This window comes from Carassius gibelio, chromosome A21 (genome assembly GCF_023724105.1).
Source record: "Carassius gibelio isolate Cgi1373 ecotype wild population from Czech Republic chromosome A21, carGib1.2-hapl.c, whole genome shotgun sequence".
In the NCBI taxonomy this organism is placed as follows: Eukaryota; Metazoa; Chordata; class Actinopteri; order Cypriniformes; family Cyprinidae; genus Carassius; species Carassius gibelio.
In genome coordinates this window covers 21,233,374-21,260,289 of record NC_068391.1, presented here as the reverse complement: position 1 = coordinate 21,260,289, position 26,916 = coordinate 21,233,374, and the positions used below count along the sequence as shown (strand labels likewise).

Sequence of the window (26,916 nt, the reverse complement as noted above, 5' to 3'; positions counted from 1 at the left end):
TGGATCAGACAGTCTGCTGTTGGAGCGGGGCTGAGCTAACTTTGGCATGGTTTTGAAATTTTTTTTAAACAAATATCCTGGTTGTCATCACAAAAAGAAAAAAAAAAAAAAGCTAAATTCCTAATTCATAAAACATATGCAAGGAGTCATACATTGATGTGGTAGCTGACTGTTGATTGGGTTGATCAGTCAACACAATAGAGCTTCTTTAAAAACAGAAAACAATGTTCTTTATTCTGGTAATGTAGTGTTACACAAAAAATACTCTGAATCAACCCATGGTGCCTTCTGCACCTCTTCATCAGCTATCTCTTCTACCAAACGCACTGCTCACCATCCCAAACAGCACAAAATGAGCATGGGAAAAAAAGTTGCATACCTGCTTGTGAGCATATACACATGCATATTCATGCAGGTGGAGGAAGAACGGAGGAGTAAGTGCACAGGGCAGGTTACAAACTGTGTACCAATAGGTGGCACTCTACCCTTTTTGACTAGAAAGGGCAACCTCGAGCATTTGGGCATTGGGAGGGAGGGGGGATTGAATGGATTCTGGCACACTTGTGCTGTTTATCCATACACACAAGCCTTGATAATTCCAACGTGGGCTGTGTGTGGAGCTGTAATTGGATGGTTGATGTTTATGAGCAGAATCTCATGCCATTTGGCTGTAAGAGAGACAGAGATAACTGCCCAGACCAATATCTACTTACTCCATGTCAGTACATGAGTCACTCAGTCTGAGACATGACCCCGATGATAGTTAGAGAACTTACAGAAAATGCACATAATGTACGAATAAATGTGAATGTGCATTTGAACTTTTTCAAAACTTTATATATATCTCCCAAAAATGTATCCCAAGGAAAACAATATTGACTAAATGTGCTAAAATTGACAAAATGTGCTTCCAAAGGGTCATAATTTCGGTCCATGGACTCTGTTACATATAATAATTTCTGTTTCAGTATTTGAATTGTTTTTAGACTAGGTACTATTTTTCCATCAGCAATTAACATCACAATTTCCATCCTAATTAAATGGCAAAATCATAAATTTCAACAGTATTTTTGAAGTCAACTTTTTAAGCAGTTTTCTCATTTTTAAACTTTTTAATATAAACTAAAAAAAAAAAAAAAAAAATAAAATACACATATATATATAAAGCAACAAATATTACAATTTCTGAATTGAAATGAGTGAGAGGAAGCATTTACAAAAACAATCTACATGCTATGAATACCAAAAAGGCTTTAATAGAATTAACATTTGACAGCATATTACATAGACATACTAAAATTGACTTTATTGTGACCAGTAAACAAATAAAACAAACAAACAAACAAAAAAACTTTACGATGGAACTCAGGAAAGGAAAAACTATAAAAAAAACTATTAAATGATAAAAGAAACACGCTGAGGATAAAATAAAGCTCTCTGCACAAAAGGGGATAAAAAGCCATAAAATCAACATAAAAGTCAAACATCATATGGAGACATCAGTGTCATATTTTATATGAAGTTATTAATATATATATATAAGGTTGTGCTTTCATCATGTTATCTCATCTCTGCATTTGCTTTATGGTGACAGGCTCAAAACTCAGCAACGATTGCTTTAGCAATGCATCTCTCTCTCTCTCTCTCTCTCTCTCTCTCTCACACACACACACACACTCACTCTCACATACACATACACATACACTCACCCATCACTCACACATCACTCTCACACACACACACACACACACACACAAATCAAACCCTCTGTATGATTTGTATTTTTCTCTTCAGATAAGACTGCATAATGTGAAGATAAGCGGGTCAGATAACCTGTCCATCAGTGTGCAGTATGTGTGCATGAGAGGCCATGCAGTCCACAAAAACAAACCAGAAATTAGTCCAACAGTACTCTTATGCAGATAATAAATAACCCATAGTTACACATGTACGTACAGCCCATAAAGTTGCATGCATTTGGCCAGGGACAGTTTTCATGGGTAGGTCCCCATTGTCGCAGGACCCAGTTATCCCCAGATACCCAACCTCCGAATTAGCAGTTACTTAGTCTAAACTGGAAATTTCAGTTGATTTTGAGTTTGATTAATGTGCTCTTATTAAAAAGCATATTATTAGGTGATAATGTACTTGAGCATTCAAATGCAAAGATGGCAGTCAATATACCTGATCATAAGCTGAGAACTGAACATAATTTCTAGCACATTTATAAATAAAAATCTAAATATGGTAGTCTGAAAACTGAATAAATAAATGAACTCATTTCACAGCCGGTGGACTGTTGCCAGGAAACCCTCTTCAGATGCTGGTTTCTGCCAAAGCAGGCTTGGACGGCGATGCATTCAAATATAAATGTTAGAATATTCTTTGATGGAGGCCAACAAATAAATCATCTTCAATTATTACAGCACCTTACATAAGAATAATAATTTATCAATTATCAATGATGAAAAAAAAAAAAAAAGGCACAGCAGCACTGATTCTGCTAATACACTCTTGAAAATGGCATATCTGTAGGAGTAAGGTGTTTTCTAGAAGTGTGTAAATAAGTCAGCAAGACACATACTGTACACAATCATAATTTCCTCCAGGAGTTCTAAATGAACTCTCTCCTAAAAGACCCTCATCAGTTCAATGAAGCAACAAGAGTGGGACAAAATGATTCAAGAAAGCAACTACTGTCTGAAGACAGCACAGATTCTTTGCCCCAGGTGGACTCCAGTGTCTGGAAAGACTTGAACTGTTTGCAGTTGTGTAGAGGAAGTGGACCAAATAATGGAAACGCCACAATAAATAAAGCACCTTAACACTGAAAATAAACCACAACTATAAATGCCATTGCAAAGATGAGTCACATTAGGCTGGCTGTCAGTTTGCAGTATGTGTAAGCAATAGAGATAGAGGTAAAGGAGGCTAAACAAATTGCAGGTGCATCAGCTGCTTAAACTGCAAAAATATTCAATGTGCCAAGAGGAAAATCCAGCACTTCTTGTTATGCATTTACATACAAAGTAATTGTAATAACTGTGTAATAACTAGGTACTAACCGTAAAATAAACCTAAACTCGTAGTTACGTTATTTTATTCAGTAGTTTGTTTTGTAAGTAAACTGTACAGTAAGTGCATGCACTTTCAAATATAGTGCAAATGAAAATTCCCCTAGGCACAGATGGACTAAAGGGACACCTGACCGAGTTGTTGCTAAATTCCAAAAGGTATCGTCAATTGTGTACCTCATAACCATCATACATGTCTCAGCACACTGGAAGATCTGTAATGGTTTGGACATTTACAAAACAAAGTGTAACCTACGAATAATACTAGTAATAATATTTAATGTAAAATGGTTCACTAATGGTTCACTCGCTACACACTTGTACAGTACGCTTTCAAAAAATCGACTCAAGCTGGTGCTTGGTGCTTCTGTTCAGGGTAAAAGTAGCATGGGTGCTATAAGGCTTACAATTGCTGGAAAGTTTTACCTGCACATTATTGTGGGTGTCTGAAGAGTAGTTTTTATTATTATTATTATTTTGTGTGAAGGGAAAATGTTGAGTGTGTAATTACGTGACAATGTCAAAACAAGAGTGCCACAAGAGCCATTGCACCTTCACTGTCTTTAGGAAGTAGGAAAATCATTCTGCAGTCGGAGAGTTTCGTACCAGAGTGATGAGAGATCAATACATGCTATTGGGCTGAAGAGAGGGAAGGGGAAAAGATGAAGAAGGCTATCATTGTCCCCTTGCAGTCACAGTTTCATCTTCAGCAGCAGACCCTGAATGTGTCTCTCATCCACACATCCTTCCATATATCCATCTGTCAGTTTGTTAGATGACCATGTCTTCAGTCGCCTTTCTCTGTGGCTTCTAACATAAGCTCACACCTCCCTGAAAGAGAGAGAGAGAGAGAGAGTAAAGAAAAAAGAGAAAAAAATAAGAAAAAGGCAGGGACTTCAAGTGCCAAATGTAAATAAAATGATTCACATGCATGAAGCTACAGTATGGGTTATCAACTATGGCTGTCTTTGCTAACCCATCACAGAAATATTACATTTTAACTCTCCATAGTTCTTTGTTTTCAACCACATTTCACATTTAATATGCCTTGAAACAACTACTAGCAAATATAACCGAGTGTCAGCTTTTATTATCCACATAACATTGATTTTACATCACACTGTCTAGAGTTCATCAACAAAGCAAAAGGAATATCCAGTTTATAACTGAGAAGTGTATTTATGTTCTGAATAGAGTCATAGATTTTATTTATAGAGCTTATTTGTGTTGACAGGTTTTGGATATAAACCTTATTTGCAGCAGGCCTGCTTCTTTCCAGTCATGGCAGAGTTACAATGTGAGGGATCCTAGGTGGAGGATAGATGGATGGATGGATGGATTTATGGATGGTTAGATATGGAAATGAAAAAGGCTCCCTGACAAACCTGTTTATCAAAGCTTATGTCTGGTGGCCAATCTTCTATTCCCCCCACCCCAGTTATGCTATTGCGTTCCCAGTTCCCTCAGAACAGGGGTATTTTGAATAAGCAGTGGATTCAACAAGCCCACAGCCTATTCCTAAATGATGATGGCGCTCAGCCGGGTGATGCTGCTTCGAATGGTGCTGGTGATAATTCAGGGATCTGTGAACTTCCATTGACTTAAGAGGCAAACTGATGTAAGGGACAACATTATTACATATACAGCCTTCTAACTAATTTAAAATTTGTGGTCATTGTTCACAACTCGTACTCCTAGTTCTCATTTCGATACTGATTATGTTTCCAGGTTTTTTATTGTGCACACCTGTTTCTTGTTTAACCTCTTGTTATCCTTTTGTGTGTGTGTGTTTATATATATATATATATATATACAAGGGTGTAACTTTGGTATGAGAAGTGGGGGGGACACAAAATGGGAAAATTTTTTTCGATTTGAATCCCATTTCCTCCATTTACATACAGTTAGAGACTGTGTTGATACAAAATCCAGGAAATAATTAAGTTGTTTATAATGATAAATTCTGCCAAAAAGAATAATAGGCTACTATGTATGAGAAAAATATGTCTTACTTTATTTATTGTTGAATAGCCAAGACTTGAGAGAATAATTTTATACAGGTCCTTCTCAAGAAATTAGCATATTGTGATAAATGTTCATTATTTCCATAATGTAATGATAAAAATTTAACTTTCATTTATTTTAGATTCATTGCACACCAACTGAAATATTTCAGGTGTTTTATTGTTTTAATACTGATGATTTTGGCATACAGCTCATGAAAACCCAAAATTCCTATCTCAATAGCTCAAGTTTAGAAAAACATTTATTATTAAGACTTATTTTATTTCTGCATCTGAGTATGAGTTGAGTAGCTTATAACAGCAGCCAGAGTCTGCTTGACATTCATTGCTGACAGAAAACGCTGCTGTTTAAAGTGGACACAGAATGTTCTACGCAACATTAAATGTTTAGGTAAGCTAGCTAACGGTCTGAAGTTACCTAGCAACACTCTATGTTATCGTTAGCTCATCAACAGGTGTAGACCAAAGACTGTAAAAAAATAAGTGGACAGACATTTTGATTACTCTAGCCTGAGCTAATTTACTGAATCAACCAAATCACATCTCCTTTCTTTTTTTCATCCATGAAGACATTAAAGTCATCTGTTGTTGGTGTTTCATGACTGACTGTGATACCGGCTGCTCAGTAGAACTTTCAGTCCACTTACACTATTTAGGGTGTGTAAGAGACGTCCCTGTGCGCATCGACACAGACAGGCAGGATGTCTGTTCTGCTCGGTCCTCCTTCTCCATGACGAAACGATGACGGCGCGCAGTTAAAAAGTGGGGGGGACATGTCCCCATAGGAAATTACGCCCGTGTATATATATATATATTAGGGCTGTCAAATTATTACAATTTTTAATCAAATTAATCAGAATTTTCAGTGGATTAATCAGGATTAATCACTATTTGCAATTACACCTGAATCCTAACCTTTTATTTTTCTGAAATGCATACCAAAAGATAAATAACAGGACACATATACACAATTTTCATGTATTGATTCATCAATATGTGGTTCTTTTTTTCTGAATTTCAAAAGTTTAACATTTACTTAGATCAAATTTACCTGAGCACTATATCAAACCATGCCATTTAACTACAGACCAAGGAAACCAAATAAAAATGCATATGCTTTTCCAAACAGCTGTAATTTTCGCTGCATTGCATGTAGATGGAAAGTTTCAGTATAAAACTCTGCCGGATTACTCTACAGTCTGCCACAAGAAACATTACTCTTCATTTAGTCTGCCACAAGAAACAGCAACATTAAAATCATGAACTCAAATGTCATTGTTTAAAAAAAAAAAACAATGACTGTAACAGTGCGTAAATCAGACCTTTCTGTAATGCTAACGTTAATAAGCTTAAACGAAAATAACGAAATAATTGTGTAGCGGAGTATTTTTTGTACACAGTGCCGCAAACTGTCAATCACTCCTGTACGCGTGCATCACTGTCCTCCTCAGCTGCAGCAACTTGCGCTCTCTCTCTTCATCAAGCTTTAAAACAAAAAGGGGACAAAAAGATCATATTGTCTTTGTGCATAGGCTATAGATTAATTAGATAAATGAATATCTAAATTTGTGCCTTGCCGTCTACGGTATTTTTTTAGAACTTAGAAAAAAGATGCTGCAGCCAATGAGCAGCCAGCGGGGGCTGCAGGACGACTCAACCTCCACAGACAGTTTTTAATGTTTATCAGACAATAAATACTCAAGTTTTTTTTTTAGTATAACTCACAACGAGTTCCACACACCTTCTCCGGCCACGTTGAGTTGTTGACACTAACAGTGGGAAAGCGACACATGCGCTATTCACTTGTGTAACTTAAGGGTGAATGGGTAATGTAGTTTCTGCTCTCGGTGGGATGAATTAGGAAGCTTACATTGTGAAGGGCGCTCTGAAAATCGGCAGTGCAGGTAAAAGATTAAAACCTCTATTAAAACAGATGTCCAAATGAGCGTACCGGTACACTACAAGCACGTTCTGGGCGCACGGAGAGGTGGCGGTACGCTCAAGAGCTATATTTGGAAGTGGCGGTACTGAGTACCGGTGCGTACCGGCCCACTTAAAGCACTGGCAATGACTATACTTTGGAATTTTTTTGCAGTCCACTTAGAATTCAACATGGAAATCAATTTTGTTTTTTATTGGCATTGATTGTTTTGAAATTCAAATGGTACTTACATGCCTGTGTTTTTATTTCTGTAATAAATATGGCTTTCAAGCCAACAGTTAATTTGGAGGATATTGATGGTTTATTGCAGGTATGTTGTTTACATGAGAAAACCTGTGTTACAAGTTAAACAAAAATTCCAATAAACAATCATATTTTGAATTTAAATAGTTTCTTTGTCTTGAGTTTACATTAATTATTTACATTTTACATTTACATATCCAAAAAGTTTCAGTCTTTTAATTGCGATTAATCGCGATTAATAGCGATTAATTTAAAAAAATTGTGCGATTAATTAGTAATTTTTTTTTAATCGATTGACAGCACTAATATATATATATATATATATATATATATATATATATATATATATATATATATATATATATATATATATATATATATATTAAGGGTGTCCCCGACTAAGGATTTTCATAGTCGAATCGGAATTTTCGAATCTTGCTGATACTCGACTGATAGTCGAATCATATGTTTGGGGGCGGGGCAAAATACATTGAGTCAAGTCAGACATTCGACAGTCATAATTACTGATGTTAACACACAGGGAATATGTGTAACAAATGCCTCGCAGATACAAATGGGGTAAATAATGTTTTTATGTTTTGATTAAAAGATAGTTTACACTAAACGTCAGCGAAACCCTAACAATTCACAATTTTTACAATAGTGCTCTCATTATAACGTTAGCCTATATGACAGTAGTTATTAATGTGCTGCATTTCTGTTTTGAGCTGTGTGCGCTGAAGATGACCAGTAGACTGAGCATTTGATAGCAAGTTTTTAATCATTGGGATTAAACTCATAATTTCTTGTAGAATACGCTTCGTTATTTATACAACATAACGTTATTATTAGGACTTATAGGCTATCTGCAAAAAAAGCTGAATGCAAATGAACGTGTCTGCGTGGCTCTGAATGCGAACTCTTTTTGTAGATGTGTTCTTCATGAAACAATGTGCAGAAACACGGCAGCTAAACTCTAAACATTCACAGCGTTTTATTATAATGGTGTTCTCTTTATAATGGTATTGGTGTGACAGTCCAGTCATAGTTATTAATATTCTGCATTGTAGTTTGTCCTGCTCGTGCTGCGTGCTGAAGAGATGAAGTGCTTGACTCAACCAAATGCTCTTATATGAGGTAAATAATATATTCACAATATATATACACCGGCTGAAATGTTTTAAAAACACTTAAAAAATCCAGTCTGTGCCTGTGTCATTTTGAGTCTTGGTAAAATTTTAAATGTCGCCAAGATGCTCCTCTGTCGGTCACGGATTATGAAAAGTGAAACATAAATCTATATGGGTGGTTGTATTTATTCACGCAATTTGTCTCTCTTCTTCAGCTCACTCCACTTATTTTCTATATGGTTCAGATCAGGTGACTGGAATTGCCATGGCCGAACTTTCATTCTATGAACAGTGACCCATTTTTTGCATTGATTTTGATGTTTGTTTTAGATAATTGTCCAGATGGAAATCCAGCCATGGCTCATTATAAAAGTTTTATACATTTTCTTACAGTCATATGTTAATGTGCAAAGGCTTGTGTGTAATGTTTGTGGGCTCTTAACTAACATGTTTTATCTATGATAAAGTATTTATTATACATATTTGTGGACCTTATTGTTTAAGTGTGACTAGTAATGGGTAGTAACTGATTGTATGTAATCTGGATTACATACTTCTGATTACATTTCAGTGCATTTTAAAGTACTTGAAATGAGATTACAGTTACTTAAATGATTACATATTATTTGCACAATAGCAATAAATTATTCATATAAATTATCCGGTAATTATTTTTTTCATCTTTTAAATGTACCTTTCTAAAATAGCTTACCACTTGTAAACATTCAGATTTTTTTTTCAGTGTTAATAAGTGTTCATTTTACATTTTTATGATTTGATTAATTATTAGCATTCAATTAAACTCATGAACACCCTGCTGCATCTTCATGAACCCCAATTTGGGAAACCATGACACAATGTAATATTTAGTGCACTTCATATTGTTAGTAACAACAAGAGGAATATAATTTCATTCCCTTTGTATTTTTTATATCAATATGGTACAATATTATCCTATTTCAGTCAATGTGATAAACAAGTTAGGCCAAAAGTAATCTAAAAGTAATCAAAATGCAGTCCAATTACATTACCTAAAATGTGTAATGCAACCAACCAATCAACCAATCAACCAATCAACCAATCAATCAACCAATCAACCAATCAACCAATCAACCAATCAACCAATCAACCAACCAATCAATCAATCAACCAATCAACCAATCAACCAACCAATCAACCAATCAACCAACCAACTACCAACCAACCAACCAATCAACCAACCAACCAATCAACCAACCAACCAACCAACCAACCAACCAATCAACCAATCAACCAACCAGCCAATCAACCAACCAATCAACCAATCAACCAACCAACCAATCAACCAACCAACCAACCAATCAACCAATCAACCAATCAACCAATCAACCAACCAACCAATCAACCAACCAACCAACCAATCAACCAACCAATCAACAAATCAATCAACCAATCAACCAATCAACCAACCAACCAACCAACCAATCAACCAATCAACCAACCAACCAACCAGCCAATCAACCAACCAATCAACCAATCAACCAACCAACCAACCAACCAATCAACCAACCAACCAACCAGCCAATCAACCAACCAATCAACCAATCAACCAATCAACCAACCAACCAATCAACCAACCAACCAACCAATCAACCAATCAACCAATCAACCAACCAACCAATCAACCAACCAACCAATCAACCAACCAATCAACAAATCAATCAACCAATCAACCAATCAATCAAATAATTGGATGCCCTGGAAAGACATAGATAACAAATGCAAACAGAAACACAAACACACATACAAACATCTACTATGGTTCCTCAGACTGTGCTATGTGAGTGTAGATAAGAGTGAAGTGAGAATCCATAAAGATATAATAGATCTGGGTCTCACATCCAACATTTCCAGACATATCTAAGATGGGCAATAATTGAATGATCCTTAAAACAATGTTATGGGCAAAGGCTTACGTGAAAATGGGAAAATGGGGGGTTTCGGGCTGCGCTGACTTTTATTGCCTTTGATTTATGAGAAAAGCGCTTCCTCTCGCGTCAGGCTCTCCAGTGGGGAATAAAGCGGAGAGCTTATCACCTGCAGGGAGCTGAAGCTGCCACACATGTGTGAATACACACAAGCCAACTCAGCCAATGTGCCTCCTTCATGTCTGCTCCAGAATGGAAGTATTCATTAAACAGCCACCGGCAGGCTGCAATGCCCACTATGATTTCTATGTCAGACGCACTGACATACTGAATGTGTGTGTATGAGAGACTCGAGGTATCCTTTTGTCCCGTGGCAGCGCTTTCATGGAGGCTTTGAGGCCTTTTTCTTTCACTTCCTTTTATCTCTGGATTTGAAAAGAAAAAAGGTGACATGAGGACGGGGAAAATCTGTCCTATGTTCAGTTTGGGAACGAAAAGCTAAGTGTAAATTAACTTGTTGGAACAAAAGTCTTTCTCATTTTAGACATTCACATTTCATATTACAATATTTATCTCTAGAATATTATGTAAACAGTGACAAAAACATTTCAATACAACAATTTTTTAGGTCAGTGGAGTTTTTTTTTTTTAAATGGATTTTTCATGTAGAATAATGAATAGAATAAAAGGCTAGGTAAATCCAATCCTTACATTGTAATCATAATGATCACAAGCTTTAAGCTGCTTTGAAATACTACTGCCATAAGGATATACATCTCTGACCGGTTATGAGTTTACTTCCGGATTGTACCAATGATTTAATGATTTAAGCTGCTTCAAAAAAATATGCGTTGTAAAAATTGCTATACAAATTGAATTGAGTTTACCTAAAATGTGTTTAATGGGATAAAAAAATTACAATTATCAGCTGCTTCAACCCATACATGCATTGAACTTTCTCACAAGTCATGGACCTAACAGCAGACTTTATTAGGAGAAGAAGATAATCCAGTGGAATCAAAAGAAAGAAAGACATGCGAGGAAGGTTTAAACTTGCGACGTCAAAGAACTATAGCAGCGATGAAAGACAATTGTGATGTGGCCTAGCATGGCCTGCACCTGCGCCTAAATGTTGCGTATAAACACCACAAACACTACAGCCATCGGCCGACTAGCACATACGCTCTGCGCCAGTCTACACCAGCAGGTGGCAGTCGTTTATTTGTGTCATTCTAAACTAAGCAGCATTTTATTACGATTTTGAATATGCATCATGTTGATAGGTTGATCTTCATCTTCCTCATTCCAGACTAGAATATCAAATAATCATCTATTGGAATACATAGAGAAGATCAAGGTCTTTCTGTGTGTGCCTCTTTACTTCATTTGCTTTTTCGTTTCTTCTCGTGCACTGAGCTGAACAGCCAATCAGAGTCTTCTGTCTCAACCCTGATTCAATACGCTCAATCAGCCAAAAACACGGTGAGGAACACTGAGCTGACAGACGCTCACTGACGACCGACTGTCGGTTTGCTGTGTCACGACCTTCAGAACAGACTGGAATTTAAGTCGTTTTTGTATGATAATCTTCCCATCTGCCCAAACTCTGAAATCTTAGTTATGTCAGAGTGAATATTCAACAAAGAAGCACCACAGCAGAAGCACCAAACGGGGCTCTTGTGTGTCCCCAAACTGAACAGAGAATTTTATTCTAACATCAAATGACTTCAGAAGACTTGAAATATATCACAGGACTCTTCTGGATTATATTAATGATACTTTTATAGCTATTATTAGTATTATTATTATAGAAGATGTGGTCACTATGAACTGTCATATGGGAGGCATCTGCATAAATTGACCTTAATTATACATTGGAAAAATAACAACATACAGGATTATGAGCTAATCATTACATAATGTTTTTCTTTCTATTTGGGTGGGTGAGCTATTAGTTTCTTTAATTTCAGATCTTGCTCAGAAACAGCACTCATATTATCAGATGATAAGTGATCATGACTTCAGGAGAAACATGTGATAATAGAGAGTAGGAGGCAAACAAATGTGCTCCATGAAACCCTAAATCTGACTCAGCATTGGCCAGGAATAACATTTCCATTAAATATACATGTCCTATAATAAAAAATCACACATTTTCTTCTGTTCATAGCACATAAGTCATTAATACATTTCTGAATTCTATTCAGTCGTTGACACGTCTAATTCATACTGTTTAAGGAGTTGTGAAGGACTGTCCCAAATAGCCAAGTGTGCAATAGTAGATTACTGCTGTGCTTCTATGTAATTACTTTCTTTGCATGGGAAATGAGAGGTGACGATTAATAGCTATCCTACTTCCTCCTCATTGACGCTTTTGACATTTCCTGGGTTCTCTGAAGCTGTAGTCATCATAGTTGTGTAAACCTATAACAGTGATGAATGCATGAACAAAACATTAAATAAATAAATAAACAGACTGAGTTTGCCTAAAAAAATAATGAATATAACACAAAGTATAGTGCTTTACAAATATAGGATATCGTAACTAAAACAACAACAACAAAAAATTGTATGATGTTAATAACTGAATAAAAAGTATACACAAGCATGTATTTCCAATGAGCCTGGGTTGGGTTTCTGCTTTGCAGTAGCAATTTTGCTTTGTTTATTAAAGGGTGTGCACAGGCCATTTTTGAAGTCTGGACAAAATAAATAAATGAAAAATAAAAATTTTGACTTACACAGATCCTTATCTTCTTAAAAAGACCAACAGAGCTCCTACCTGGACTCCATGGTGTCTTTGGTGAGATAAACGATCCAGTAGACCAGGTTGAAGGCCCCAAACGACAGAGGAAAAAGGATGCGTGAGTACTTGTCAATAATACTAGTTCCTGTCAGGAGGTTGTTGGCAGGGACAGTGGAACCTCGCTGATGGAGATCAGGCTGTGGCGGTCTGGAGAACCTGTCAGGAGCATCTCTTTGAGAGAGGGAGTTAGGCCTTTTCTTCAACACACCTCCAGGGTCCAGAGGATTCTACACACAGACAGATTCGTTTGTGAGACGAGAACAAGCCAACTTTTTGACTGGTGACACAATGGACGCTTTTCTCCTTTGAGTTAAGAACACGGACTAGCAGGGAAAGTGCAGCGGTGTAACGACAGACCACAGAAAATGTTTTTACAGTGATCCTTTTTGCTCCAGTGATACAAGCAAACAAATACAGCATGGGAAATAATAATATTCACTCTTGTTGTGTTTCTTTTGATTTTGTTGCAAAGGTAAATTTGTTGTAATAGAAAGCCACTTTAGGGAGGGTTGTGTAGTGATGTTTTAGCAGTGCATACTAAGAGCTGTGAGAGTTATACTGCTACATTAAAGCAAACTTGATCAAAAAGGATCGTTAAAAAATATGCATTTTCCAATTGATGCACTATGCTATTCTTTGGCTCTGTGTTCATTTGTTTCAAGGAGCCCCGGTATCTGCAATTTAATTTAATTTAATTTAATTTAATTTAATTTAATTTAATTTAATTTAATTTAATTTAATTTAATTTAATTTAATTTAATTTAATTTAATTTAATTTTATTTTATTTTATTTTATTTTATTTTATTTTATTTTATTTTATTTTATTTTATTTTATTTTTATTCTCCAGAGGCTAACTCACCAACTTCAACCAGTTAATGTCTCTGTAAAGAACTGTAAGTCACACTTTATTTTAAGGTCCAATTCTCACTATTAACTAAGACTTTTACCTCAATAAACTCCTAATTTGCTTCTTATTGATAGTTAGTAAGATAGTTGTGAAGTTTATGTATGGGATGGATTAATGATAGAAATTGGTAGAATATGGTTATGCGGAATAAGGCATTAATATGTGCTTATTAGTACTAATAAACACCCAAAATGCTAGTAATATGCATGCTAATAAGCAACTATTGAGAATTGTTCCCTAAAGTGTTACCGAACTGCTGTATGCAATGTAGCTAATTGTATGTGATAATCTAATATTATTATTAGGTCGTAACCACTAAATCATATTTAGAGCAGGTGGGCAACAATAGCATCTGTAAAATGAACTTTAATCAGTCTTTACTCTGAGTGAACAAGGTTATTTAAGGCTCATGTTTTCAGCGCCTTAGGAAAGTTTTGGCATGGAGCACCAGCTTTGACTCGGTTCCATCGTGAGCAGGTTTCCAAGCTGTGAGAGTCAGCTGCAGACCACTGTGTCGCCCCTACTGCAACGTGAATTCACCCAGGGAGCACCTGGCTCACGCTGCCAAAATATCGCAGCTATTTTTGACACCGCAACAGGCAACACCTAACTCAGACTAAATACCCAAGGCTATGGGACATTCACACCCTTCTCTGGCTCTTTACATGTAGTTCATTAATGTTATTCGAAAGAGCCAGCATGCATGCTTATTTCATCTTTATTTGACATGTTAAAGCACTGTGTTTTAAAGAAGCCACAGTGATCTGTTCTGGAAATGTATGCAAATTAGTGCTTATTGAATTAAATAATGCCATTTCCATTTCCGAAAACTTGTAATACACTGCAATTTTCTGCGATTGATCAACTGGGTAAATGGTGATATCTTAGTAATTAGCCCAATCATTCAGGAAACCTGCTAGAAAAACACCGGTGTAAAAACAGTTGTATGGGACGATCATGTTATAAACCTGTTACTGTAAAGCTGTTTTTACACCAGCCTCTGACACTTAGCTTCTTTATAAGAAGCACTTCCATTCCACACTGCTACAATTCAGAGTTTATACCATGCACAAATCTGAGAAACCGTCTCTGTCATTATGCCTTTGACATTACAAGCAGAACTCAGACTGTGACTCCACACATTAATTTACTCGCTCCAGGCAAGAGTACGATGGCATTGCGTCTAGCGCCTCCAGCAATCATGCGAGACACAGAGGATAGATCTCCTCGCTTTGAGCCTGGCATGCTTTCGCTCGGATGTTTTGCTACATTAAACTGATTATATAATCTGCGGCAGTAAAATGGCTTGGGAAGCCGCTGTCTCCTTTCGTCTAGTGTTCCTGTTATCAGCTAAGATTGAGAGGGAGAGAGAAGAGAGGCACAAAGAATTACCGTAACAGGTTCTCCATCACTCCTGCCCGCGGCACAGGCCCTGTTGACCCGCCGAAGCTCCTTATTGGCCTGCAAGGTGGAGAAATAGTTGACAGCAGCAAACTCGATAAGGGATGAGAAGACGAACGCGAAGCAGACGGCGATGAACCAGTCCATGGCGGTGGCATAGGAGACCTTGGGTAACGAGTGACGAGCGCTGATGCTCAGTGTGGTCATGGTTAGGACTGTGGTGATGCCTGTCCAGAATACATGAAAAAAATAAAGAAATAAAGAATCCAGTTAGCGTGACTGAGCTTAGTAAGTCTAGTTATAATTCCTGTTCTGTTCTCAGTCAATTAGGTTCAACTTTGCCTCAGTTCAACCCAATCCTGATATGTAATGAAAAAAATAATAAAATAAAAATACAGAAAACTTTATGAACTTGAAAAACTCTTGTTTTGAAAATTGTAAATTATTAAAATCACTTCACATTTTAGTTTGGGGGAACAATTCTCATATTAATTAACTACTGACTATGACTTTTGCCTCAATAAACTCCCAATTTGCTGCTTATGAATAGTAAGTAAGGTAGTTGTTAAGTTTAGGTATGGGGTGGATTAAGGGGTCTAAAATGTGAACATAGAAATATGCTAATAAGAAGCTAGTTAGTAGTAAGAATTGGTCCCTAAACTAAAGTGTTACCGAAAATTGTCTAGGATTATTTTTCTGTTAATGCATTTCACCAGACTACTGACACTGTCTCAGACAACATGAAGTTAAGGACATATACTGGAAGTGCAGCTTTTTTCCCGTGTGTTTCCTGTGTTTCTGCTCTGGTCGTGTGTTTGTATGGATGTCATGCTGCTGAACTTATTTCTGTTTCTCGTTTTGCATTTTTCTTCACTCTTGTTATTATTATTAAAAGGATATGGAGTTGGATCATTTCTCCCATGCTTCTGAGCACCATCACAAAAGGGCTGATGGGAAAATGTGAGGTTGGGAGCAGTGTATAGTTATTTCCTAATGGATCAGAGAGACCAATGGGCCGCTGCCGCGCGTTGGCTCTATTGAACAGGTCATTTACTCAAAGCTCTGTATGAACTCCTGTGGAAAAGCTCCAGGATAAATAACAGGCATCAGTTCAGTAAGGGCTGAAAAGCCTTTGAGATTCAAATGGAAGAGATGGCGGATATCATCATTTAATAACTCATCATCTAAAGCAGTGCATCTGTTTCACAAGTTTTGCTTCATTTAATACATTATATTTATAAAATAGTAACCCAAAGGCAAGGGATTTTTATTTTATGAGGAAAGAAGAGTTTTCTCTTCTTTTTTTTTTTGAATGTTTGGAACAATAATGTTAGATACACTGATGACTTGGCTCTTATTTCTTGTCAAATGGATGTCAAAAGTCCAACTTATTTCGAGTACTTTGGAAATCTTGTTAGGTAGTTTGACAATAGTAATCTACTTTTGAACGTAAAAACACACTTAAAAAAAAAAGGAATTATGTTGCGGGGATCAAAGAAGGACAAATGTAGCAATGCAAAGCAAGTTTCAAATTCTAAATATTTGGAACACGTACATAAGAAGGCAAGACAATGTCTAGGTCTACCCCGGAAATTAAGGATTTTTATGTTGATAGGAGGACCCTGACCATGGTTTATAAAGATCAACGATAGAAGGCATTCGCACTGTTAAAAATAGCTGTTAAAAAATGGCCAAATTTCGACAGTAATATACTGTTTTTAATTAAAACAGTGCATTCTGGGTAATATTCATCATTTTCGAGAAGGTAGCCTGCTGCTATATATCGTAAATTAACAACTTTCAAAGTTGACACTCAGCGGCTGTGTTTCAAATCACACCCTACACCCTCATTCACTATTCCACATGAGTTTACTAATATAGTCCACCTGACAGAGAGAATGAAAATTAATGAGTGAATTCAGACAATGATCAACAGCTGCTGTTAATGAGTAGAATCATTGAACAAAAGAGAAACAAGACAAACACAAGAACTACAACTGACTTCAGCCACAGATTAGATGAAATCAACTGAAGATTTACCAACTTCACACATTACTAACCAGACTGACTTTATTTCTATCAGATCAGAGATCAGAGATTGAAAGATCTTATTGAGAATTACAGAGATTTAGATGATAATGTTACTGTTTCGTTTGATGTTACCATTGCGGAGATCAGTGTTTCCTTTAGTTGGTCTCCTGACCCTTGACTTTTTGCACTTTAAATTTTGTTTCAATGCTGTATTTGTATCTTCATGATACATCTGTTACAGCAGTATTAATTTTGATAGTCAAGTGATTATGGCTGTTTGTAACAGGCATGATCTACTAGACTGACTTAAAGTGTTGCTGTAGTAATCAATTATTAATTTTTTGTTTTTTCAATTTTGTAAGATTGAAAAGTAGTGTGATAACCAGTATTTATGGATTTAATGACTAGTTTTAGTTAAAACATATTTCGGGCAGCAGTCCCCACAACACTCAAAGAGAGAAATCAACAATGGTGACAATCTAAAGGTTCATGATGCAATGCATGCTGGGTACCAGCACAGGATAAAACTCATCCATGATTCCCAGCATGCATTGCGGCATGAATAAATTATGCCCCTGAATTGTTCACTTATTTTCTTGAATTCTTATGTGCTTATCATTTTGCATTTGTTTTAAGTTTTAGTAGCATGTGTTGTGATGTTCAGAGCTGATCTGTTCATTTATTTTGTGGATTGTCACCATTGTTGTGATTCATACGCTGATTCTTGATATTTCTGTCTAAATTTCAGCAAAGGTTTTTTTTTTTATGAGTGACATTTTCTTAACAGTCTTTCATAACTTACGGCTCAGCAGTGTTCCTTCTTATGCTGTAGTATCAATATTCAATAAGAGAAGAGACACAGGATTAGATCAGAAATAATAGTATTTGATCTTGTCAATCTATAAACAACAATATCAGATTTTTTTTCTTCTGTGTACTTTTGTTTTGCTATAACAGGTTCCAAAAGCGCATTGTTACAGTATGTAAAAAAAAAAAAAAAAACCTTAGTTGTTGTAAAGTCACGTTCAAGAGCCCAACTAAAGTAAACACTGATCTCAATCATGGTAGTGAAAAAAACACCTAAACCTATTTAACTCTCCATAAGTTCTTCTGTAGACATCTGACAGAAATAAAGTCAGTCTGGTTAGTAATGCGAATCTGGTGAAGCTGTTTTATGAGTTGTTTAATCAGATCTTGAGAGATTTGATGTATTCTTTTATTCAGTTGATTTCATCTAAGCCTGTGGCTGAAGTCATTTGTAGATTTTGTGTTTCTCTTTCCTTCAGTGATTCTGCAGGTGTTTATCACTTATGCTCAATCATCAATTAATCACCGAATTATCTCATTAACTTCACTAATTCAGTGTTATTCAAACACTCTGTAGTGTGCACACATTATAAGTGTTCATTTAAAACTGATGATTTTCTTGTGGGGTTTAAAGGGTTAAAGATTTAAGATGAAGAAAAAACAGCATGGAACATAATTTAACAGTAATAAACTGTAATTAATTTACAGGAAACAAACTGTAGAAAAACAGTTATTTACTGGCACCCCTGCTGCCAGTAAATAACTGTTTTTCTACTGTTTCTTGCCATAAATTAATGGTTGCCAGCAAAAAAAGGTGTTTTTCTACAGTTTGTTGCCGTTAAGTCAAGGAAAAACAGTAATATACTGTAAAATGTAAACGTCAGCTTTACCAAATGAAAAAAAAGTTAATTTAACTAAAATATTTGTGAACATCCATAGAAAAAAAATTAGGCAAAGTCATACACTGATACTGAACTGATACTGACTGTATTAATGTGTGTTTGCACAAGAGAGATCGTTTAGTTTAATGTAGTTTTGTTGTTCACCATTGTGCTGGAGAGTAGAGCCTGTGCTTCAGTCAATGATGAGCCACAAATTCTGATTTTCTGCTGCTTTGTATAAAGGCAGTAAATGTGGAGTCGCTGATACAGTGATGATCTCTGTGTTAAGTACGTCAGCACATACATGTGTGCTATAGCTGACAATGAGCTGCAGTGATTTGAGTAAAAGTCATGTATTTAGTTACTTTATTACTGCACATTAAGTGTTTGCATCGTTATGTTAAGAAATATTCCTTCTCAGTGGACTCAAATGAAATAAGTTCATAGTACTAACATCGCAGGAATGCTAGTTTTAAAAACTCGAACTGTTTGAAGCAGTGGGAGTGGAGTTAATTTCCATGGTAGAATTTACGGTGTAGTGCAGACACACAATATTGTTTCGTGGCATTGTAATTTAACAATGATATACTGTATGAACACAAATAATTAAGGAAGCAAATAAGTTATCTAGTTGTCAATAAGATGTGGTTTGCCAGTGTCAACGATGCGTTTCTGTTTGGTGAAAATCGGAACAGAAAAGGTTTAAGTAAATTAAATCCATAACTGCAACATTGCTTAGATTACTGAATGAGCCTGGGTTGCAACTTTCATTATTTTCTGTTGAGAGCAAGCTCTATGACAAATCACATGCTGTCACTTTACTTTCCATTTTGTAAGGTTCAGTTTTAAATATACATCTCACATAAGTAAAACAAATCTGGTCTTTCTGCTTTTTTTCACCATGCTATGCCCCATCTTCTCAAAACCTGTTACTTTGAGGGCAAAGGTATTGCTGATACAATCTGCCAAGCTCTCCACATCAGGACAGGCTTGCTGTGTTTTTGATGGTCTGCTGTGGGTGATCTATAGGGCAGCTCATGGTGTCAATGGGCCGAACAGATTAGATACATTTCCTCACCCAAGGAGAGACTACATTTAAGAGAGGGAGTATCTGCTATGAGGACAGTAACGATGAAACATACCCAGGTCTTAATAGAGATACTGACATTATATGGCAAGCACAAAGCTTGATTCTAGATGACTAAGCCCTGTAGAGACATAACAGCAGTCCATTATAAATGGACCTAATGGGAAGCTGAGCTGTCTAGGGATCAGGTTTGCATGTAACGCCCAGTCACTATAAACAGAGCTGAACAAACATGAACATAAACACTAGGACTCAAAGAAATATCCCACCTGAATCATCATTTATTAACTCTCATGTGATTCTGAACTCTTTTCTCAGGTGCTCAACAGAATCTGATAGATGTCCCATACACAGAGCTGTGTTTCCCAAAACCATCATTAGCCTAAGTAGACTGCTGAAGCTACATGCATCAATGATCTCTACAATCTGCACAAAATGATTTTGGGAAATGCATCCCAGTTTAATTCCGTACAGAAGAGACATGAACACATTATGTCTAAAAGCAATGCACTTGAATAGTTCAACTCCAGTCTCATAAGTAGCACTCATAACTACTATAATAAATATCAACAGAGCTCATTTACTCTTTTCATCCTCATGGTCCTATCAAACTGATGTCTTTCACAGATAAATACAACTTGAGTCTCCACAATCTAGTTTAAAAACTCATTGAATATTCAACTTCAGCTTCAAATCAAAGGTTATGATCTAGACAGATCCGATTTACAGGAGAACACGTTTTACGGATCCCTAGCATGACTGGAAATGTATAAAGCAAAGGCACAAACACAACTCTTTGGGGCAAAATAATGCTTTTAAGGGCAAACAGTTGGTGCAAATGAACCTCAGTCAGTTCCATCTCTGAACCCAATGCTTTGGGACATTTCAGCTTTTAGTTGAAGAAGACTGTGATGTAGAGCAACTACAATGGATACGGACAGTGAGTGCTTCCAACTATTCATTTGTTAGAACAATCACTTCATTTCTTTTTACACCGTATTCAGTTTTCTTTCACATCTCTTTTCACGGGAATAACACTTTCACCTCAGAAGTGAGACAGAACTGAGAAACATGCTGTAGGTGACTCACCTCTCCACATGAGCGGTGTTTGCTTGCAGAAACATCTCACACCTCACTAAGAGCGAAGCCATTTATTTATCTATTTTTACTCAAGTTGTGACTTTATCAGCAGAACATGAACATATCGCAATTAGCCCTTTTTAAAGAGATTGCTCACCCAAAAATGAAAGATCTGTCATCATTTACTCAACCTCGTGTCGTTCCAAACCTGCATGAATCTTCTGTTGAACACAAAAGAGGATATTTTGAAGAATGTATTTTTTATTTTTTTTTGTCAGTACTATAGAAGTCAATGGCTACCGTCAAGTGCACACAATCTTCAAAATATCTTCTTTTGTTTTTTAAAATGACTTCAGGGTGAGCAAATGATGATCATTTTTGGGTCTTTTAGGGAACATTATTGACCGTTGGGTAAAATATTTTTGTTATCACAATCTTTGCATTATTGTGTATGAGAGTTTAGATATATTGTGCCCCAAACAAGACGCCTTTCATTAGAAAATTCAAATATGAATCCAAAACAGTTTCACCCTCTTATGCAAATTGAATATGACACAGATTTTAATTGTTTCATGCTGATGTGTCTTTCATACAGATAAACTTTAGGTTACAGACTGATACACTCCTAATTGCCCAATAAGATCATTCTAATGGCCCCATTCAAACACAAGAGGGAGATCACAAAGACATATGCTTCATTCATACATACCAAATTAATTAGCCGAAAAAGCAATGAGGACGAAGTGAAAGTTAAGAGCCAGCACCTGCTTTCTGTGGCTCAGTTCCTAAACTTAGTGAGCCACCTCGTACTCTACAGCCTACATAGACAGCTGCCTTTTAAAGCAGAATCCTAACCGAAACTGAGCCTCAAAAATGTCTAAATAGCCTTATTAAAATAATTCAGTAGTCTCAATATACTATTGAATTGGTACTGATGATGGTACTGAATTGGTACTTTCTATCACTTCGTCCACTGCCTGGATTGTTTTCACTGAGCTTGTTGCTATGCATGCTAGGATTGCATTCTGTGTGAATAAAACACAGGAACGGAATAAATAATGATCTTAGCAGAAATAATGTTGCTGCCTGCCGTTCAGAACAACCGTGATGTCAGGAAACTATGATCTTGCCATAAAATGATGCAGCTCACTAAGTCTAGAATACAAGGTCTCATTTCAAATCTGATTTTTTATGCATAAAATGCCATGCACTTTAGTGTTAGCATACTGGTGCCTGTGCAGTGAGCTCAACTAACGGACAATTAAAAAGGAAATAAAAATAGAGGCTTACCAAACACAGTTCTGGCCGGTACTGACTCTTTGTCGATCCAGAAGGAGACCTGTGCCAGGATCACAGTCATAATGCACGGGATGTATGTCTGGATCAAGAAGAAACCCATTTTCCTCTGCAGGTGGAAGTACACCGTCATGACTATGTATTCACCTGTGAGAGATCAGTGGAATAGCAGAAATACATTCAAGACAAATAGAAAAATCCATCAACACAGATTCAACCCACATGTTTGGCATTTATTGAAATCATGACAATGTTTTAAGAGGTTGTCAGAATTGGTGCTTGGCAAACCACTGAATCATCTGTCCCAAAGCTCATACCTGTGTTTGACTTCAGCCTCTCACTAGACACCGTCTGTCCAATCAGATCATACTGAAGCAGGCTGGAACTCTCCTGAGGAACCTCCACCGAAAATAACGGCCCTTTCTTCCACGTGTAGACAATCTCACTCATTGGATAGGCATCTATATTAGACACAGATCCAGACTGAAGTCAGTCTTACCAGTAGATCCCTTCAGAGGGAATATTTGCCATTGTAAACATACTTACAGCTGCCGAATTTCAAAGGACATGAATGTCCATCCATTGGAAAATTGATCAGCCGCATGGGACACTCAGCATTGATAGTTAACCTGAAAACAGTAAAAGCATAACTTTTAATTTATATCAAACAACAAATAGTTAAACTATATACAGTGAGCACCCCATATTGGTAAAACCTTCATTCTGCATTTGAATTAAAGGGACAGTTCACCCAAAAATCTAAATTCAGATTTTTTGGTAACCAATTCTCACTATTAACTACACTGTAAAAAATTTCTTGTTGTTTTTACAAAAACTTTTTGGCAGCTATGGTTGCCAGAATAATTTTGTAAAAATACAGAAAACTGTAAACACATTTACGTCAAAAACTGTTAATTTTACAATATAAAGCTGTAATTTACAAACAAGAAAATGTGAATATAAACCAGTAAATTCAACACACAAAATTAAATCTGTTTTGTACCTTGAAAATACTGACAACCACCATAATAATAAAGATGGTACTGTATAAGAGAAAGCCACATGAAGTATCAAAGCTCATCACAAGTAGCTTCACCACAAGCAGAAGTATATATTAACATATAGAAGGTGCACATTTATGGAAACACAAAACACCATCATGGTAACACACGTGATACTTAAATAATGCAAAAAAACTTTCATTAAGCAACAGAAGATGTAACATAAAGCTCAAATGTACATAACTGATAACAAGAACTATTTAAAAACATGATTATTTAAACAAAATACTTTCAAACGTGGAGTGTCATGCAGGGAATTCTGGGAATATCAGTTTACAGTTTTAGACTGTAAATTATACATTGATTTGTTCTTTTTTTACTTCTAAAAGCTGTATAATTAACAGAATTTTACTGTAAATTTACATTAAATGCTTTGTTAGATCTTTTACAGTTTTTCCCTGTATATAGTACGGGAACTTACTGTTAACCTAGTATCAGTTTTTTTCCGTAGCGTTTTTACAAAATTTTACAGTTAAAATTACACTTATTTTTTACAGTGTAGTTGCTTATTAGCATACATATTATTAACATATTGGCTGTTTATTAGTTCTTATAAAGTACATATTCTGCATGATCATATTCTCCTTCCCAATATCCTACCAAATACCTAAACTTAACAACTACCTAACTGTTAATAAGCAGCAAATTAGAAGTTTTTTGAGACAAAAGTCATAGTTAATGGTTTGTTAATAGCCAGAATTAGACCTAGAGAAAGGAAGTCTGTTGAACACAATTCAAGAAATTTTGAAGAATTTTAGAAACAAAACAGTAACTTGTAGCCATTGACTCCAATAGTATATACTGTATAGGCAATGGCTACCAGCAACTGCAACATTCTTCAAAATATCTTCTTTTGTATTCAGCAGAATAAAAATAAATAAATCGTATAGGTTGGGAAAAACACGAGGGTGAGTAAATGATGACAGGGCTGAACTATGTGTTTAATGTTGTTTTGCACTGATTTGATACACTTTCCCCTAGAACCTTTATTATCAGCATTATATTACAGTCACAGTTAACCTGTACATTGTATATGATAGAATCGACTGTATTTTATTTTATTTTTCTGCTAAGAAAGAAAGTGTTATTAAGTGTTTAATTTCTACTGCCATTGTAGAGAGCAAGTGTGCAGTGCATCTTTGACTTGGAGAGCAAATGTGTTGGCACGCAGGTTACCTCATGGTGTACAGAATAGTTCCGTTCTGCATGATGCGGAACAGCTTGTTGGGGGTGGTCATGTTGTGCGAAATAGAACGTTTGCCATTTCGGAAGAAAGTGTCCGGTGTCCAGATCTTGCTGACCATCAGGTTGTTGAGTCGCAGGATCTCAATGGGGCCCTCAAATTTCAGCCGGTCGTCTATCCACGTTTGCCGAAAAAACACATCCATTGTGTATTCCTGAGAGATTGTTTCAAGGGTTTTATAAGATATACACATGGAGGAAGTTTTAAATCAACACAACAATGCAGACAATGTGAAAAACCATAGCACATCAGCAAACTGTCATCGGGTATGTATCTGATTCAGGCTGGTATACATTCACTCTGGAATGGTATTTTTTATCTTTTTCTCCCTGCTATTCTTGGCAGTGACTTGTCTTTCGGATTGTCACAGTGGATCACTTGAAAAGTGAGGTGGCTTTGGACACTGTAGAAAAATAGTGTAGTGTGTAACAGAAGTAAAAGCCGAGCCGGGACCCTAACTGTCAGGGATTGTCAGACAGATTAAAATCCCTAAGCTGCTATAATGACATCCTGTACAAATGTCAGAATAATGAAGCCAGGGCCGGCATGACTAGAGGCAGTGGGCATAGAAAACATTCAGTTACGGTGGATTTATGTTTGCATGCTTGTATCATACATATGATTGTTTTACCATTTCCACATCAGAAACAGGACCAAAGCTGGTGACAAAGATGTCCGTTTTAACCTCTGTGACAGGTCCTACAGTTTATAAACAAATAATGACATTGAATTAGTTTGAAATAAAGAAAAACCCTTAGTTTATTCACTACACATACTTTAAACAAAACAAACTTGCAAAGCGACAAGACACCATTTACAGTGAAATTTAATTTCTGTGAAAATTGGATTAAACATTCCCTAAAGTAAGACTTTAATATGTAAAGTGATTCCAGTGCTTGCCTACCTCCAAATCCAGGTCGGAGTCTGTTGTCATATCCATCTAATAATCTATCCAAAACGCGCGTAATGTTATCCAAATATACCCTCGTCTCGGTTGGCGGATTTGCCAACACCTGCCCAACACTGCAAACAGACTTGAAACTTTATTTTCATTTTCACACATGAACAAGCAAAGCAGAAAAACAAACACGCATGCAAAGTCCGATAAAAGCAGTTTGCTAATTACCAAGAGAGGAACAAACACGAGCGAATCCAAGCCATGCTTTGCGCGCGCTCTATCCAAGTGTCAACTAGTGTTAGTTGTGCGTCCCATAATGTATGCGCGCGAAACGAGCAGGTGCGGTCGCGAGGCTTGTGTGCGTAAATCCCGAAGCTTTTATGCGTGAAGTCTTCCTGGAGTTCCTCAGTGGGGTTGCGCTTCTTCCGACTCACGCTGATGGAAAACTAAAGTGCTCTCAAAGAGGCGGAGTAGATGGAACCAAAGGACTTTGACAATGACCGAATAAAGCATCATTAGAGATTGGAGGAGAGCTATAGTTTGGTCAGGAAATTATCCAAAGATGCGCAAACGTTCAGCTGTTTGGGTGCTATTTTATGCGTTTTAACTCTCACAAACTTTGATCATTAGTTAATGTACATTCAAATACTGAGAATTTCGTGAAACTTTAATTAATACCTCTTTATATTCATAATTACTTTTTTAGGTATTGCATAATATTTTCAAATTTCATCGGTTGTTTAAAAGAGTTACCAAAACGCATGTTTGAAACAGATAGCCAACATCTATTTAAATTCTAATCTATTTTAGAGTTTTTATCAAATCATTAAAAATAGCTTCTAGGTTAGATTTCAGCAGTTCTTGTGACAGTTTTCACTTGTTTATATTGCTTACAGTTAGGGTGAGAGTTTATAACATTAAAAAGAAATATATTGCCGTTATTAGTTTTTGTTCTCTTTGTCATATTGTTGCAGAAGACAATATTGCATTCTCGAACAGTGAATTCATTCGGGTCACTAACCAGTCAAACGATTTTCATAAAGAACTGCGTATGAGGCAAAATGTTATGCATGGTGAGATAAAAGTTTATGCACTG

General features: G+C 36.3%; 1 protein-coding gene across 1 annotated transcript; it reads right to left on the bottom strand.

Annotated features, from left to right (window-relative positions):
- Nucleotides 1–1,234: 1,234 nt before the first annotated feature.
- gabra6b (gamma-aminobutyric acid type A receptor subunit alpha6b) lies at nt 1,235–26,265 on the bottom strand. Its single transcript, XM_052536232.1, has 10 exons — nt 26,049–26,265; nt 25,827–25,945; nt 25,554–25,621; nt 24,856–25,076; nt 23,165–23,247; nt 22,936–23,079; nt 22,613–22,765; nt 15,428–15,663; nt 13,103–13,353; nt 1,235–3,905 (listed from the first exon to the last, which is right to left on the bottom strand). The coding sequence occupies exons 1-10, from the start codon at nt 26,081–26,083 to the stop codon at nt 3,896–3,898; spliced, it is 1,320 nt and encodes a 439-aa protein (XP_052392192.1). The 5' UTR covers nt 26,084–26,265; the 3' UTR covers nt 1,235–3,895.
- Nucleotides 26,266–26,916: the final 651 nt, after the last annotated feature.

Bases quoted from the DNA above. Each gene is read 5' to 3' on its own strand.
- gabra6b (XM_052536232.1), bottom strand. From the start codon at position 26,083: ATGGCTTGGATTCGCTCGTGTTTGTTCCTCTCTTG. The intron at 23,080-23,164 runs GTAAGTATGTTT...TGTCTAATATAG, and splicing joins TCCTTTGAAATTCGGCAGCT to ATGCCTATCCAATGAGTGAG. The intron at 22,766-22,935 runs GTATGAGCTTTG...GATCTCTCACAG, and splicing joins GAGGCTGAAGTCAAACACAG to GTGAATACATAGTCATGACG.